Genomic DNA, 17498 nt, shown 5'->3' on the forward strand with positions numbered 1-17498 from the left:
AGGAATGTGAGGGGAGATATCTTTCATTCTCATAATCTTTATTTTCTGTTATTTATTCATGTGCACAAATCCTTGATTGTTTGTACACCGTTACTTTGAGCACTTGTCTGCACTGTTTGTACATTTCAATTATTTTTCAATAAAGCATAAAAAGGACAAAAGAAAACTGTTGGTATTGTGTTAAATTTCACAATCAGTTTCCACATTGAACTGGAGGGATTATCGAACTAAAAAAATAATCTTTTCTCATTATATAGATAACAGAAAAGCTTTTTGGAAATGTGCATTTTAAAATAGAGAGTAAGTCTCGAAAAAAGAAATAAAAACTAAGTTAGGTTTATTATTTTTCCTCTTTAACCCATATTCACTTTCAGTTTCAATTTTCCAAAAATGTCAACACATCTTAACAACTGAACATCTTTAACACCTGCTGTTCTCTTCGTTCTTTTTCTCTTATACCTTATGTCTTGTTCAGTGTGAGAAGCGGTGGTTTTGTTCATTAAACTGCAGTTTTAGGGTGGATCTTTCAGTAACCAAGTGAGTCGTAGTCAAAGTTGTAGTAAGTCTTTCCATCATCACATGCAAGTACATGAGTCATTGCGAGGAAAGATGCCGCTCAGTGGTCATCCTGCTGCCTATTTAGTTTACTGGCTGGATTTGAAATTGAGGCTTTATTGAGGGTATGAGAAGAATAATCTTCTTTATCTTCTTGTTAAAACCATTTTTTATTGTTAAGATTTACAGATTCTTTCGTATTACCTGCCTTACATTGTTTTAACTCAGATGCTGAAAATGGTCTTTTATTCTCAATGAGCTTTCCTTGTTAAATGAAAGTCAAATAAATAAATTGATGCTGTTGTAAACGGAAATGAAAAACTGGAATCTTCTAAGAGACCAAACAGGACTAAAACGAACCAACTGTGTTACCTTGGTTTGAATAAAAAGTGACTCACTGAATGTGTGTGTGTTCCTTGTGGCGCATGGTGCTTTTAATGCCATAATGCATAATCAATAAAAACCCTCTTACACCAAAGCAATAATCTCTCCAATCCTTTAACCCCCAAGGATTTGTCACAGAGAACTGAGATGAACTGAAATCTTAAACAAACTGTAGTTTTACTTAACTCAAACACCAAATACAAGACTCAGATGTTCCTCTTGGTTTTGGTTACAGGACTGTTTAATATCAACGCCATGCAAACCTCGCTGCTTTTACACGGTTGAGATTTTACAGATGTGATTTATAGAAGAATGTTTACTCTGCCATAAAACTTGCTGCTATAAATCCTGAGTTTTCCGTAGGTTCGAATCATCTTCCAAGTTCTGCTCCGACATGTTTACAAATGAGCCCCGAGGACCTCAGAGTACCAAAGAGGCTGTTTTCCTTCATTTGGAGCTTACACTAATCGCTGCTGTCCCTCTTTATGGGATTTGCCAGGAACAAAGGTCTCAGTGTTGAGTCCTGGTGTTGTGCTCTTTTCTCAGTTCGCTACATTTTGCCCTGTTTTCAAAACAAAATAAGCCAGTGCACCTGTAATTAAACATCTTATATCACACATCTGGATTAGTATTTATGTCATAACACAATGAGAAAAGGACAGGTCCTCCCTGTTGAAAGAAATCTAAACATGAGATAAATAATGACATCAACCTTTAAATATGAAAAAATTATGATTTTTCTGTTTCTAAGCAGATGTTTATTGTTAACTATTATCTCAAATGTGTCTCTTATTGGCCCTTCTTATGTATTAATAGTTTCAACTTAATTTGTGTGAAATATGGTCAGTTCCAGAATGACAACTCCAACCAAAGCTCTCTCAACATATTTATTTCATCAACAGGAAACATTATTATTAAGCACATTTTATCCTCACCAGAAAAGGAAATATGTGGAGGTACATATATGCATTTAATGTGCTTGCAGTGTTATTGCCACAGAAAGAACACAGAAACTTCAGAAAAAAGTGTTCATGTAAAAAGTCAATAAAACAAACAAACACTCAAAACGACAAAAGCTGATCCATAAATAGGACCCAAAGGCAAAAGTGTAAAATTTAAGTCAACAGTTATTTACACGTTGTGTTTAGTGTTACTCAGAGTCATCTGTGATATCTTCTTCAGCCACATTTCCCTCTCCATTTATCATCTTGGGTTCCTCGGAGTCGCTCTCTTGGCCCTGCAGGAAGCACATGAGAAACATTTCAGGCAGATTTGAAGTTGTGACCCAGCTTGAATAAAGCAGAATCTCAGATAGTACGGGACACAGTGCCACGGGACTGACACCATATCAAATTGTTTCTCTGTTAACCGTGTCAGCCTCGAATCATTAGTTATTTATAGAGCTCTACAAATGATCTTATCAGTCCTTCTACACTTTCCACTGACCGACATGTTTGCTTTACACTTTACAAAGTACTGACTGACCCAGCAGCAGGGGAAGGAGCCTGTTTACATGTGTTACACAATCGACTGAATTATTACTTTGTGCTGCTTATCCCTTAAATAAAACTTGTATTGTTGTCCACGCTCCTGCAAAACCCTTCAGCCACTAACCACACACTTCATCTGTTAGAACTTCCAGCACAGAGGTTATGTTTTCGCCCCCTGTACATTTGTTTGTTTGACATGGGCCAAGAAAGAATCTATTACATTTTGGTGCAGATAAGATTCTGTGTATTTTTTACATTTTCACCATTTTCCCAGGGAATAATTCATGGATCAGTTTATGAAATGCTTTTATTTACTTTGCTATAGTTCTTCCTTCTTGTTTTTGATTGTCTATTAGTCCAGTTTAGTGTAGATAAAAGAATTTAAATTTTGTTTTCATCAAAGTCTCGGTTAAATCAGCCTTGTAAAGTGATAAACCCAAAGGCCTGTAACAGAATCAACCTTATTTATTTTCTATAAAAATATCCAAACCAATATCAGTGACATATTCTTATCTGTGATCTTGTATCAAATTTGGATACAGATCTGAAAAAAATTAAGAGACCACTGCAAGTTTGTCTGGTTTTGCTATTTATAGGTATGTGTTAAAATAAAATGTTTAAAACACTTTGCTGCTGTTCTTTACTTTTTACTATGCTACTGGCAACATTTCTCAAAAATTGACTGCCATACAAGTAGAAATAAAGACTCAAGACTAATCTTGAGAGTCTTCGTTTTTATTTCCCGAACTGTGTAATACCACTTTAAAATTGGGGTAATGGCAGGTACCTCATCTTCTGACTTTTCCTGAGGCAGCAGTGAACGCTCCTCCTCTCCCTCCTCTTCATCACTTCCTTGTGACCTCTGAGAAAGAATCTCTTCACCCTGCAGTAAAAAACATATAATCACTGGAATTCTATGACGCAAAATGCACACAGGCATTTTAATACACATCCAATAGTGTTATACCTTCAGGTTGCGGTTCTTCAGGTTGCCAATCCAAAAAGCTTCCTGGCAGTTGTTGAGCGTGAGCGTGGCCTTCACTCTGTACACAAACAGCTCCAGGCTCTTCTTCAAGGCCGGCACGTGGTTGGTCAGGCTGGTATCCTGGTGAATCTGAGCACCAACACATCAGGACAAGACTTTAAGTTACTGAGCACCTGGGGATTCAAATGTGAACCGGTTCAGACTCTATCTCACAGAGAATTCTTTACTTTACTGATAGATGTAGCACCAGTGCGTGAAAAGAGACATCTCCAACTAATAAACAAATAGAGTGGGAATGAGTCTGGAACAGTGTGATCTGTGGTCACCTTAGAGTATCCACACATGTGATGGAGCTGCCTGGTGCTGAGCTGGAAGGTCTTCAGCAGACTCTGGACATCCTCCTGAAACCCAGTGCATCACACACACATCAGCATCTGGTTTTTACACAACACAGATTGTTTTTTTCTGGACTTATCAAAGCTTTAGTGTGAAACCATGTCTGTGTGATGGAGGGTAGAGATTACTGCCCTATGAATTACTATACTATAGATGCATATCTGTCTAAAAAATCAGAGTGTCATGAGTGGTCTGTTCATTCGGCATATAACCCTGCAGTTGTAGCCTGGTTCCCAAAGTAACACTTTTCATTCTTTGACATAATTTCACAATGACATATTTAACAGCTGTTATGGGGGAAACTTCACGTGCACCTTGTGCCTTTTGAAACTGTAGTCCAGCAGCGGCATTCCCAACTTCAGGAAAGACTCCAAGAAAAGGCGGCCATACTGTCAACAATATTATCATCAGTTAATCACAGCAGCTACAGCTACACATGGATGTGAAGTTTTACTGCCGAGCCACCTCACCTTCAGGCACACGTTCAGCACTGGCCTTGAATCAAAGACCTGTAAGAGACGAGATTAGAGGGCAGACATTTGAGAAGATGGACTTAAAGTGTGTAAACTACATTCCTAAAATTTGGTTGAAGTGCAGATGGAAGGGCTAAGACATGCGTACATGAATGTGGTGTGATGGAAATCTGAAAATACAAGAGGCTGGAACACCAAATTTGTCTTTGTGTATTTTAACACAGAAAGTCACAGGGATCTCAGAGTGAAGATGCAGAACAGTCAAATGCAAGGATCTTATATAGGAGAACTAAGGCTGTTTGTCTGAGCCAGTTCACACCAGTTCTGTAGGCGCAGTTTGAGACAGGAATCAAAACACAGAAAACTGATTTACATATGTTTCCTTTGAAGATAAAGCAGACATAAATTCAGTTCTTTGGAGAGTAGATAAGTGATAAAAAGGTCATAACGTTTTCAGGTCACACACAGTTCAGATCATAAACAGTTCAGGTCATAAAAGTATTTATACAGGTTATATATGTATTTAGACAGGTCATAAAAGTATTTAGACAGGTCTGCAAAAACTTACTTTTCAACTACAAAATAGGTTTCAACCACACTTAGTTATTTTTCCACTACAGTGGTTGAACAGAACATATTTACATTTTAAAACCTATTTCACCTGCGTCCAGATCAGTCAACAGCTAAATTGTATAGCAATAGCTGGGTTTCAACCAGTAGAGGGTGCTAGTCACTGTGCATATTTACCACACAAAGTGCAGAATTCAAACTCTTTGCAATAACATGTCGAGGTTTGTATCAGAATCAATCCACAACATGACTCACTCTGCGTTTACATTGGTTTTCAGCTGGAAACAGTGATTTTAAGGATTTCATTTTTACTATTACTTTCTCTTGAACATGAAATTCATAAATTTGTAAATCTGATAAATGAAGGTGAGGTGACACTGATCAAATGGCTCTTTGACTTTAGCCTACAGTATGAATTATAAAAACTATAAAAATAATAATATCATAGAAATAACTGACCAGTAGCTGGTTAACTGTGGGAAACAGGAAATGTTTAGGATACATTTACAGCCATATAATTACAGTAACGATGACGTACCTTAACTAGGTTGACCAGGACGTGAAAGTCTCTGACAGCCAGGTTCCACGTCAGCAGCTTCTCGCTCTGAGCCTAAGAGAACAAAATGGGTTACAGTCCAACATGAATCATTTGGAAACAAACTATTATGTCAAGTTACAAAGTTTAATAGTATGACTGTTAAGCCATTTTTAGTAGAGTTGTGCTAAGTAGTAATGTTTTGTCAATCTGAAAACAAATTGTATAATTGCTGACCTCAGCGTTGTCACTGATATTGCTCGCAGGAATCTTCCTCACAGCTTTTTCTAGCTCTGCCATCATCACTTTGTAGAACACTAGGAATGTTTGCCTGAGGAGGAAAAAGAAGTTCGGAAGTTTGAGCATGTGAGATGTGAATCCATTTCGAGGAAGCCAAATGCTGGACGACAGGAGCATATGGAGCAACAGGACTATAATCTAAGTTACTTTTGTTTGATCACCAACTCACTAAAAACCTCCCATGTCTCTCAAAGAGAACTAAACACAAAGGAGTGATGGAGATGAGGATCTACCTGTTGAGAGTGGGCCATGTCGGAGAGCTTTCATTCTTCGGTGCATTGAGGAGCTCAGGGATTCTTTCTCCAGCTATTTCCTCCACTGCCTTCAGAACATCATCAACATTATCCAGGTAGATTCTGCAAAGACGAGAAAAGACAGACACAAATTTGACATTTTTTTCACAATTATAAAAATATCTCGCATGATGGTAAATAGTTTTCACTATAAATCTCCTCCATAAGGGAGGAGGAGTGGGGTTAAGGCAGGGACCATTTTGAGAGCGGAAGAGGATTGCTGAAGAATCATCCATTTAAAGAGTCACTAGAACGTCCCTGGTCTACTTGTGTGTACGGAGAGCACAGATACTTGTGTGTTGGCTTGTGCTGCACTGCCAGATTCATAAACATTTATTAAGTGCAGTGAGAGAGATTCACACAGACTAGAGTTTGAAAAGTAACTTTGTAACATCGCTCTGTGGTGGTCAAACCATGTTAATACAAACTTATTTCTAAATTACAACAAACTAACCTAAGATGGGCTCAGACTACAAGAGTTAGAAAATTAACTGTCAGTTTTAATACCTGTACTGACAATCATAATTGCAATATCCAGATTTTAAATCCTAAATATCAAACATGTTTGATATTATTGGTACAGCCCTGACGAGTCATCGAGCAGTTCAGGAGGTTTAATACTGGATCTATAAACTTCACATTACCAGAAAATCTGGTAACATCTGCCAAACATCTGCACTGACTATGGTCCCAGACCACATTTCTCTTGAAATTGTTTGGAGGAGTTGACTCCTGTAGTCTGAGCTCGGCTTTATGAAATTACTTCTGTCATACTGTATATACAGCTATCGATTTACTGAATGTAAGACAAGCTCAAGCTCCAGTGCCAGTCAAGCTCTAACACAATAGATGCTTTCTATTGTTTCTGCATGACACTCTTTGTTTACTGCAAGATGAGGATTTATGAAATGCAGACAGACCTTAGGAGAGTGTGAAGTGCTTCATTGAATTTGTTCCCACGCTCTTTCTCTCCGCTGGCTGTCACCCAGTCTTGGCTCAGGAAACGTTTTGCTAGGGAAGCTGGGAAGAAAAGAAAAAAACAGCCAATTATCGCCACAATCCATTGGATAGAAGATACGTTTTATGAAAATGAGGCAACATGTCAGACCGACCAGTCTGCTCTCTGTAGGCCGCAGGGTTCCCTCCCTTCTCAGACACAGTGGACAGAAGCTGGGAGAGACACAGAGCTGTGCTGAGACTTGGCATCGTGCTGCCGAAGTTCAGCAGGTACTCAAAGCTGTGTCTAAGCAACAGAAAAAGAGGAGGCGAAGATACATTTAATCACAGAAAAGCACAAATGAAACTACTGTTCTCAATATTATCGAGCAGTTTGTAACTCACTTTACAAGCTGCTCCAGGGTCAACTCAGAATGTCCCTTGAGTCGTTCGGCCAAAACTCCCAGAGCTTTCTTCAGTAAACCTCGCTGACCTGGCAAACTGAATCCAGACCTGACAAATATACACATACAACATATTAAATGACGGAGCATTATTTAATTACTACTTACTACATTTGCACTACTGCATATTTCAATATCATTGTAGATAATCCAAGACTCATTTCCTAATCATATCATAAGATACCCTGGTGTATATTGCTATTGCTGAAAGTAACATTCTACTTCACATACATTGTACTTTTTGATTTGCTGCTACTTTGAGATGGTTTAACACTACTAGTTCAAGCACATCACAAGTGCATATACAACTATACTTTTCTTTTCTATTAAAAATTGTTCTCATCTAGATCTATTCTATTTTATTCTGTTCTTTGTTAACTGTATTTCCCATAACTGACTTTCCCATAATAAAGTATTATATGTACATACTGATACTTTAAAAAGCAAACTGCTCTAAGACGGAAATGAAAGTCCTGCTCACCAGCTGAAGGTGGTGTTAAGGACCTGCAGGAGCAGCTGGTAACACGATGACATTAACTGCTGCTCCTGCACATCTGTGGCAGGTCCATCCACAACACCGTTGTTCTCAGACAGCAGTGTCTGTGAAAACACACAATTACATTTTTTCAGAATTGGAAGAGATGCAGCTTCTTCTCATAACTGTGTGATTTCGTACCTGGAAATGGTTGTGACAGTTCTCTAAGTGTGAGCAGAGGGCAGGCAACAGCTCCACGCAGCAGGCGGCGATATCTTTAGCGCTCCTCTGTTGCAGATGGGAGAAGCCCACACTTTTATCCGTCCGTGTCTAAAAGAAAACATTTTAATAGTTTTTTTTGTCATTTAGACAGTAATTACATGCTACTGACACTGAGGACAGATTCAGACAGTTTAGTTGCATTTGTCTGCAACAAAGAAAACAAGAGTAAATATTATTGTATGTGACTGAGTAATGACCACAAAATGTTGTATTGCAACAAAGAAACAGGTTTTCACGCTGTCAAATATTTTGTACAAATGCCACAGCTTCCAAACATCATGTTGTATTAAATGTTTTTTTATCTTTATGCTCAGTCTGTTTGTTGATTCACTTTTTCCCGTACCTTGAAGAAAGGGGCTCTCTTCACAGGGGCAGAGGTAAGACTGAACTCCACTTTGCGAAGCATATCCTCCAGCAGGAAGACCAGCTCTGCAGGACCCAGCAGGACCTCCTCCTGCACCTTAAAGACATCAGAACATTAGGAGTTATTTGTATAACGTCCTGTGTATTGATATGTGTGGTGTATACATTTAAAACTAACAGTCACTGCCACAAAACACAGAGATTTCCCTTCAGTCCAGATTAATCGTTGTGCCTTTAAAGGTGATCACACTGGATGGTTGTATAGTAATGTTCCAATAATATTATTTCCAGATTAAACTATAAAATGTAAATAAGTAAAAATATACTCCTATAAATAAGATGATATTCTTTTACTTACTTTGGTTTGGAGCTCAGAGTCTAACAGTGAGCGAGACAACAGGCCACACTGCAGCACACTGAGCACCTCCATGTCCAGCTCCCTGAAAAACTGTCTGTAGGACACCAGACTGACTCCTTGCCAGGTTTCCTTCTCCTTCTCCTTCTCCTTCTCTTTCTCTTTCTCTGGCTGCTCCTTTAGCACAAGCACAATCGCCTTTTTAGCTTGATTACATTACAAAGACATTAATGTGAGAACTGAAAGTTTAACAATAATAATAATCATCATTTTACCTGCTGAGTTTCATTTGCTTCAGTCGGCTCCTCGAGCAGTGAGCTGTTTTCTGAGGAACTCTTACTAGGAGCCTTCCTCTTCTTCTTTCCTGTACCATCTAAATAAAATATGAATTACACAGTAATATGAGTAACAATTATCTATACATCAACACAAAACAGAATAAAACATCTTCTGTGGGACACGGTTACCTTTCTTTGCCTTATTCACAGGAGCAGTGGAAGCAAATGTTGCTGCATCTGAGGTTTCTCCATCAAAGTTAGCAACAGGTGGAACATAGCCAGATGTTCCTGAAACACAAAGTCAAGAGGATATTACTGTTAAATCTTTAGCAGAATTGTCACCACATGATTTTGAAGCCTCCATGTATTAATAAATCAAAAACTCACCGGCCAAAGCCCTCTCCAAAAGTGTCTGAAGGTAAGTGATATTCTGCAGACGAGTCATCACTTTCATCTTCATCTCAGTTTCTTTTAGTCTACAAAAGGCATTTATGACCTAAAGCAGGGGAAAGGCATGACTTCAATCACATATCTCTTAAGTTTGAGAAGAAATTTTAAAATCACATTCGGCAAAAACATGCAGTTACCTCTCTAAACCAGTTGATGGTGAAAAAGAGTAAATTACAGAGGAACTCCCTCTCAGCCTTAGACAGGCTGTTGATTTTCTCTACTACATCCAAGCCTGTTATTACCAGAGGGCAGCCTGTGATGCAGCAAATGTCAACACAAACACACAAACACATTATTTTACAGCCACAGGGAAGCAAAACAAACTGGTTTCTATGGGAGATATATTTCTTTCTCTTCCTCACCCAGCAGAGCATCAATCTCCTCTAGGTCTCCGTGATGCTGTTTCTCCTCACACAGTCTCAGGAGGCGAAAAAAAGGAGACAGACAGAGAGGAGACACTCGCCTGCACAAAATATAACAATAAACAAATCAAACATCTCATTGATAAAAGTTGAGGTTACATATTAGACTATAAACTAAAATTTGTAATTGCAAGTGAAGTACGTCATTGTTTAAATAGTTTGCCGTCACTCGGTAGAAGTGGTTGTAAGTAGTGGAAGTGGGACGACTGACTTGTTTGCCCTCTTGGTTTGACTCAGCTGCTCACGGTTGTTCTGAATGTCTTTGGCCAGTAGAGGGAGCAGGTTGATGGCGATGCCCTCCTGACTCTCCTCCTCATCCAGGTTGTACATCAGACGGGCCGGGAAAGGGAAGGAACTAAGAGAACGGAGGGATTAATGATGCTAAGGATAAATATTTACGCATGTTAATGTTGAATGCTTCAGTCCATCACTAACCCTGTTATTTCCTTCCCCAGATCCACCACAAAGTCATCCTGAAAGTCATCAAGGACACTCTTTGCGATGTTTTCCTGTTGGCAGAAAGAATATTACAGGACCAGAATGCATTGCCTTTTAACAACCTGGCTGCAGGTTAATAATTCAATTACTAAAAAATAAAAGGTGTGGAAAATGTTTGTTTTCGAGACCCACCTGCACCTGAGGGTCAAGGGTAGAGCTCAGGATGAGATTGGCCAGTTCATCGTAGTACAGAGCTGCAGCCTCAGGTGAGCTATCACTGCTCGACCTCACCAGCTCCAACAGGGCTGTCACCTGCACCAAATCAAACACGCATATCATCACAGATTAGGAAGCTCCAGTTATTGTCAGTCCCTGGTGCGTGGGCAGATGTAACAAGATGCAAGAAATACTCCTAAAACAAGGCACATGTTCATCTAATAAACAGCAGGTCCACAATGACTAAAACAAGGATGGTTCAGTCACTACTATACTTGGAGACTGGACTGAGGAAGTCTATATAGTAAACCCCCATGTTAGCGAATATAAATCATATAAAGATATTTATAATCAAAGCTACAGACAAACCGAACCAGCTGATGAAACACATCTTGCTAAAGTAAATATGCAAAATGGTATAAATACATAAACATACATACACTAGAATTGCACTCAATAGACCCAACATATGAAACCACACTCAAATTCACAAATCATAAATATCAGTTGCCTAAATAAGGTGTCACAGTTTTATGGAAAGTGGAAAAAAGAAATCTGGATCTGCCCCCTGATCTGAATCCAGACAAAAATGTATGTATACTTCCTTGTTCTTGCCCCACCCCACCACATGGTTTCATAGAAATAGGTGGAGTAGGTTTTGTGTTACCCTGCTAAAAAACAAACCAACCTACAGACGATGCGGAGGCAACAAAAAGCCATCAAACCAACTGATACATCCAAAAATAGATGTTAAATATTGTCTATTTGAATCAACACAAATAAACTGAAATAAAAATGTGTTTTTTAAGATCTCCATTCACGATAAAATAAGAAATCTGGAGCCTAAGTAAATTAAATATAAAGCATTTACTGTTGACTACATGTACCAAATTGCAGCTATTACTTCATGCTAAACCCTTATTGGAAACCACAAGTAAGCAGATATTTTAAAGAAATTCAAATAGACTGAATCAACAGTAATAGGTAAAGTCCCATATTGCAATATTTCAATTACTAACTGTTGTATTCGGATTGTTTTAATGTCTCAAATGTACCTGTCTGAACGTCTCCTGAGGTAACGGCTGATCCTTCACCTCCTTCACTTTAGGCCTGGATAGTGGCAGACAGAACAAGACACAGAGAGATAAAGTTAGAGAAGGAACTTAAAAAACTCTGCTCCTGTCAGTGACGATGAGAAATAGTCCTCACTGAAAGGCCCCCATGCTGCCTACGATCATGACGGCCCCGATGATGCCAATACGCTTGTACTTGGGCACCATGCTGGAGAGCTGTTTACGGATCACAATGTGCATGTCATCCTGAGAGGGGGAGAGAAACACATGAGGGGTTAAGGTCAATGGAGGAAAGTTAGAAATCCTGTTGAATTATAAGACTGATCTGTATCTTCAGCCCATGAATGTGCGTCTGTGCACCTGGATGTGAGCTCCTTGCTGCTGCTGCCCAAAAGCCAGTCTGCTCAGGAGGTGAAAGAGTCTGCGGATCTGCTGCGGTGTGAGGTTGTCCATGTAGTCCAAAATCCCCTGTGTCAAATACAAAGATCAGTTAAAGACAAAACCAAGCTCAAAGGCTAAGATACTGAGCCTCAGTGTAGCTGCTTTCAGAGAAGCACTGATCTCCGGATAATCTACTGGAATTATCTTGAGGCGGTGTGTGCGGAAACGCAAATGCACAGGGTAGTAGATGAGGACATTCTACGGACTTTTCTCCTGCCAGCCCCCCCTAGTAGAAATTGAAGTTAGCAGCTTTAGCACCAGATAGTTGGATCCCCTCCTTACCTTAACAAAGACAGCATACAGAGCCATTTCCGAGGGTTTCTCTGTGACCAGACCACAGAGTAGCTCCAGAGCCATGTCCACCTCCCCACCCACACCACTGCAGACATGGGTCACTAGAGAGCCCACCACCTCCTATAAAACATTATAAGGGACAGAGATTCAGCAGATTCATTTACATTCAAACACTGAAAAAAAATATGCTGATGGACATCTTTTTAAAAAACAATCCCAAAACCAACCTGTTGGCAGTAAGAGTCAAACTCAATGAAGGAGAGCTGGTACATGTGTCCACCAAACGGCACCACACACGGGTCAGGAGAGCGTAACAGACACTGAGCCACAGCCAGGATGGAGGGGAAATACCCTCGCATGACCTAAAGTGTCATCAGTAATGAATACACATGACATTAATCATTTAATTAAGAATCATGCCACCGAAAAATGTTATACTTTGCTGTACTTCCTTGTTTTTAATGTTAATACCTGCCCTACCCGCCCCAAAACTCATTTCACTTATATGTAAGTACAGTGTATAAGTATTTAATACATCCAAATACACATTTTTTTTCAAGGAAACTGCAGTAAAAGCTCTCTCAATAGTCCTCCTGTTTGTCTGCAGACTGACCCACCTGAGAATGGTCCCTGAAGGTCTTCTGCAGCAGAGCCTCCTGGATCAGTCCGGTCCTCACTTTAGACTTCAGCACCCTCTCCGCCCCCCGGCGGCTCTGGTTGGCGTTGGTGGAGTGGAGGATGAACAGCACCAGCAGATCAATTACCTGAAATGACAGAGCAGGAATATTGTAGAATGATATATGCAGTCACAATCACAAACAGAGAAACACATATTAATTGATGCAAAGAAACTGAGATGATGTTCACCTTATGGTTCTCTGATTCATCCACAGAATCTATTGCCTGATGAAAAGCAACACAGTGAAAAGTTAAGTCACTGAGGTGGAGACAAAAATCAGAATCATGTTTATTGCCAAGTAGATTTTCACATACAAAGAATTTGCATTGGTGTTTGGGGCATATAATCGTTGTAAGTAGAAATAAATGGGGAAAGATTGAGCAAATTAAAAAGAATGGAGAAATATAAAGGCAGGATATTAAAGTACAGTTTTAATTTGTAAAATATAAACAACTGTTAAAACTGTTCAACAAATGTCTGCTAGCCTTAGAAACGGAAAAACTTCAAAAGCCAGAGGACTTAAAAACTAATTTCCCACCTTGAGCCAAGCCTCAGAAATTGTTTTCTGGAATCTCACTGCGGACTTAATGCCGTCCAATATCAGCGCAACACTGCTCCCAGCAGTTGAAGCCGCCCTGTCACAAAAAACAAACTCATTAGATTACATCATCAATAACCTACTGGTCTACTTCTACATAAGTTCAAGACAACATGCAATGTTGTCAAATCATGAATGAGCTGTGATCTGTGTTGTCTTACGCTGCTGCTCCGTCGCTCCTCGTGCGGCTCTGAGACAACTGCAGCGCTGGAGGGAGGACGCACTGCTCCAGCTCCAGCTTCTTACGAAGGTTATTCACTACCTACACAGTGGTGGAAACCAAATTAAAAGCATAGTAATAACAAGGTAATAGAAGTAGTCAAATTCCTACTTTGTGTTTTATATTTTATGCAATTGAGGGATCTAACCTCATATGCATCCAAAACTGAGACAGAGTGCAGGATGAACTTGACGACCACAGGTAGGTCTTCCAGCTGCACGGCAGCCAGAGTGGTCATGACTGCTCCACGAACCTGAGGCAACACAAAGTAACATCCACTAGTCCCATATTAATTCACCAAAAATGAGTGTCACGGTGAGGTTGTCTCGTACCTCAGTCAGCAGCGAGGAACTGAGGTTAAGACTAGAGAGAGCGTCCAGGATGGGGACAGTCAGCTGAGTGTTCGTCTGGAGTAAGGAGCTACACAGAGCAGTGATCAGAGCAGCTTAATCACCAGAAGCACAGAAACAGTACAAGGAAAAAAGGCACTGTTCAGACCTGGTATCAGGATCTGTCCTGAGACATCCGATCAAAAGGACAGCATTAAGTAGGTGCATTCAAACCTGACATTAAAATGCATCCTGAAAGTGTCTCCTGTGACAACTTGTGATCGGAACTCACTTCCGTGCTCTATATGCAAATAATCACATTCATCATTTGTGTTCGCAGAGACCAGTTTATGTTGTTTTTAGAGATGCGTCCAATGTCACTGTGTTTGTGTCAGCGCAAGCGAGCGAGACACAGAGAGGAGTCAGTAGGGGCTCCATGAATATCATGCAGTTGTTCTGTGAGGAAGGTCTTTCCAATTTAACTTAAGTATCAATCATTATGTGGTGATCACTGTTGATATTCTCAAAGGGCTTGTTTTTTGGCAGTGGCCTCAAAAGAATCAATGTATGGTCACAGAGAAAATTTTAATTGTGAGACTGTAGCAGGTCAGAGGACGTCAGACCACAGATGAAAGTGTTTTTTGTGATCACATCTCAGGACGCGTTCAGCTGAGTGATTGGACCACTTGTGATGGATCTTAATATCAGGTCTGAACAGGGTCACAGATCGGTGGTAGAGCTTTACTGAACATACTTGAGCTCCCTGGCTATGTCATTGTGCTGGGAATCTTCAAGTATCTCTGGCAGGCTGGTGATGATGTCTCGTTGAACATCCACCGGTGCAACTGACACCAGCTCCATGAGCTTAGCCGCCAACTCCTGCAAAATACAGGGACAGAACATAAAGATGGCAGAAGTAAACAAGTACCTCACCACCTGGACATTAGTGATGACTGTGAAGAAGAAATATATGATAACAGAAAGAAAAGAACAGATCAGCAAAAATACAAACACCTTGAAAACCTTAATGGTTGTGACAACTGAACATACAATATAACCTATCATCACAGTGAGGACTACCTTGCTGTCAACGACTCTGTCGAGCCATTTGAGCTGGTTAATAATGATGCGTGGAACACTGATTCCTGCATCTCCAGCGCTGCGAGGAACAGAACAAGATGACATTTGCAAAGATAAGACATTGGAGAAAAATGTGTCAAAATGGTGAAAATGCTGTTAAAGGAACTCGTATCAAATACTGACCCATCCAACATAAATTCAGGGAGTTTCTCAAGCAAGGTGTTAATGGTGGAAGTCTGCATGAGAGAGAAAAGTAGATTGAGGAGTTGTGTGCAAGACTCATAACATGAAAAGACATTGTGTTTTTCTGTGTGATTCTTTGTCTTCCATCCTTTCTGAATAAGTGATGCAGGTTTTGGCAGATTCTATGAAAATATTGTACCTGCAGAATCTCAATCCCCAACAGCATGCGTAGCAGACTTTCCTGGAATGAGCTGACAGAACTACAACACAGGGGGAGAACATGTCAGTCTGTTACACCATTAAAAACTCCTGACATATGCGTAGTCTAGGCTGTAGCCTGAAGTAGCATTGAGCTTCTGCAGAATGGTTACCTGCCATCTCCATCTGTCAACTGTGGAACACATGGCAGGAGGCAATTCTTGAAATTCTCAGGGTCCTCAATGTGAGACTCTAATCCTGTGATGAATTCCTGTATGATCTGAGAAGAAACATAATAGTCTCAGATTAAATGCCCATATTATTTGCGTGTATCGGGATGATGTGTATACTTACTCCGGGGTAATTAGGATTCTTCCGTAGTTGCTGTTCAATCCTTTTTTGGAAAACTACTTGGTCGACAGCTAGAGATTAAAGAGATAAGATCAGAGCAAAATCATTTGGCGAAAACCTGATTCTCATTTACTGTGCTGCTCTGTTTTGAAACTTGAATTCAGCGTGTTTACCAATCTCGTTGGATGTGGCACCGCGCTTCACGGTGACGCCCGCCTCTCTCAGAAATTTTGTAAATACACTTTGATTTGTGTCGTCTGAAACAGATTCTTTAGGAGGGCGACCAGTGGTTCGACTCTTCTTTGCCTCTATAGAGAGAAAAGATGAGACAGACAGATAGATAGATAGATAGATAGATAGATAGATAGATAGATAGATGTAGTTTAATGTGCTTTAATGATCATAAAATGATTGTGTTAAAAAAATTAAAACAGCTTAATATATGTTATAGAATAGAGGATTAAAGCCAACCAATTACAAAATTAAATAAAAAATGAACACAACTAATAATAAATATAACAAACCCTTGAGAAAAAGAGGAAGGCTTCTCATACAGTTAATGTATAATCTCAGTCATTTGCCAAAATATGTCTCTCTCTAACTGTTTACAGCTGGATACAGTGAGATGTACTTCTGATGCTTGGAACTTTAACAGAGAAGTTATGACCTGTTATGATGGAACTAGCAGTAACTTACTAGTAGTACTATTAGTAGTAGTAGTAGTATTGGCTCCTTCCACCACTGTCTCCACGCAGGAGCGTCGTTTTTTCCGCATCATCTGGAAATTAAAACGTAATAAAGTTGCGAATAACCAGAACAGGCTGGCTGCTATAACAATTATGCTAATGTGTCGTTAATTAGCTTTACTTGATCGTTTCACCCACTACGTGCACCACAATTAACACAATAAAGTTAACGTGTAAAGCTGTGACACGACATTTCCCATACCTCACGTTATTGTTACGTTACACAGATATAATGTTGTCAGCTGTCACATTCATTCAGAATGATTCAAAGTGTCACGTACTGTTCAGAAGTTTCCTCCACAGACACCAGTTACAAAACAAACTTCCGCGCCAAAGAGCTGACTACGTCATCAACGTGCGACGGCGTCCTCTTCCGGTGTCGTTGCAAACGAAGAAATAATCATCCTCTAAGATGTTATCAAATAAGCCAGCACGAAATAATGTACATAACTTCTTTAATAGTGAATGTCATAAATATGGTGTCGTGCTATGAAGAGTGTGACGCTTATTTGACCTGAACGCGATGACAGCATGTTTCAGACGGTCTTACATTTTCTATCCTGTTTTCTAACGTCAATTTGACCTTCGCCGGGCGGGGTTAAGACTCCCCTGTTTATAGAATAGGGCGGGTCTTATCGGGCTACGC

At 39.9% G+C, this 17498-nt stretch overlaps 2 protein-coding genes across 4 annotated transcripts in view; both read right to left on the bottom strand.

Annotated features, from left to right (window-relative positions):
- The window catches only part of LOC117761837 (olfactory receptor class A-like protein 4), a 946130-nt gene that overhangs the window by 822959 nt on the left and 105673 nt on the right, over positions 1 to 17498 (bottom strand). The window lies entirely within an intron of this gene.
- On the bottom strand, positions 1797 to 17432 carry fancd2 (FA complementation group D2). Of its 3 annotated transcripts, none has more exons than XM_034585997.1 (44): positions 17055 to 17432; positions 16803 to 16884; positions 16280 to 16414; positions 16110 to 16177; positions 15929 to 16035; positions 15757 to 15817; positions 15558 to 15610; positions 15375 to 15453; positions 15049 to 15173; positions 14298 to 14385; positions 14114 to 14218; positions 13907 to 14007; positions 13686 to 13782; positions 13336 to 13371; positions 13086 to 13232; positions 12696 to 12830; positions 12457 to 12588; positions 12094 to 12201; positions 11870 to 11979; positions 11716 to 11770; positions 10637 to 10756; positions 10442 to 10515; positions 10218 to 10361; positions 9947 to 10047; positions 9722 to 9837; positions 9522 to 9630; positions 9324 to 9422; positions 9132 to 9229; positions 8860 to 9033; positions 8482 to 8598; positions 8058 to 8186; positions 7863 to 7981; positions 7323 to 7430; positions 7094 to 7224; positions 6902 to 7001; positions 5922 to 6044; positions 5626 to 5719; positions 5392 to 5463; positions 4281 to 4319; positions 4125 to 4199; positions 3741 to 3815; positions 3397 to 3543; positions 3217 to 3312; positions 1797 to 2176 (listed from the first exon to the last, which is right to left on the bottom strand). In XM_034585997.1, the coding sequence occupies exons 2-44, from the start codon at positions 16882 to 16884 to the stop codon at positions 2090 to 2092; spliced, it is 4371 nt and encodes a 1456-aa protein (XP_034441888.1). In that variant the 5' UTR covers positions 17055 to 17432; the 3' UTR covers positions 1797 to 2089. The 3 variants fall into 3 exon arrangements, with proteins under 3 accessions (XP_034441888.1, XP_034441890.1, XP_034441889.1); XM_034585999.1 differs by having other exon boundaries at positions 1811 to 2176; positions 17176 to 17432; XM_034585998.1 differs by having other exon boundaries at positions 1811 to 2176; positions 17130 to 17432.

This window comes from Hippoglossus hippoglossus, chromosome 5 (genome assembly GCF_009819705.1).
Source record: "Hippoglossus hippoglossus isolate fHipHip1 chromosome 5, fHipHip1.pri, whole genome shotgun sequence".
Classification (NCBI taxonomy): Eukaryota; Metazoa; Chordata; class Actinopteri; order Pleuronectiformes; family Pleuronectidae; genus Hippoglossus; species Hippoglossus hippoglossus.

Coding starts and splice junctions, on each gene's coding strand:
- fancd2 (XM_034585997.1), bottom strand. CDS start 16,884: ATGATGCGGAAAAAACGACGCTCCTGCGTGGAGACAGTGGTGGAAGGA. Junction 9,034..9,131: donor AAGCAAATGAAACTCAGCAG/GTAAAATGATGA, acceptor CTTGTGCTAAAG/GAGCAGCCAGAGAAAGAGAA. Junction 4,200..4,280: donor TGCTGAACGTGTGCCTGAAG/GTGAGGTGGCTC, acceptor TATTGTTGACAG/TATGGCCGCCTTTTCTTGGA.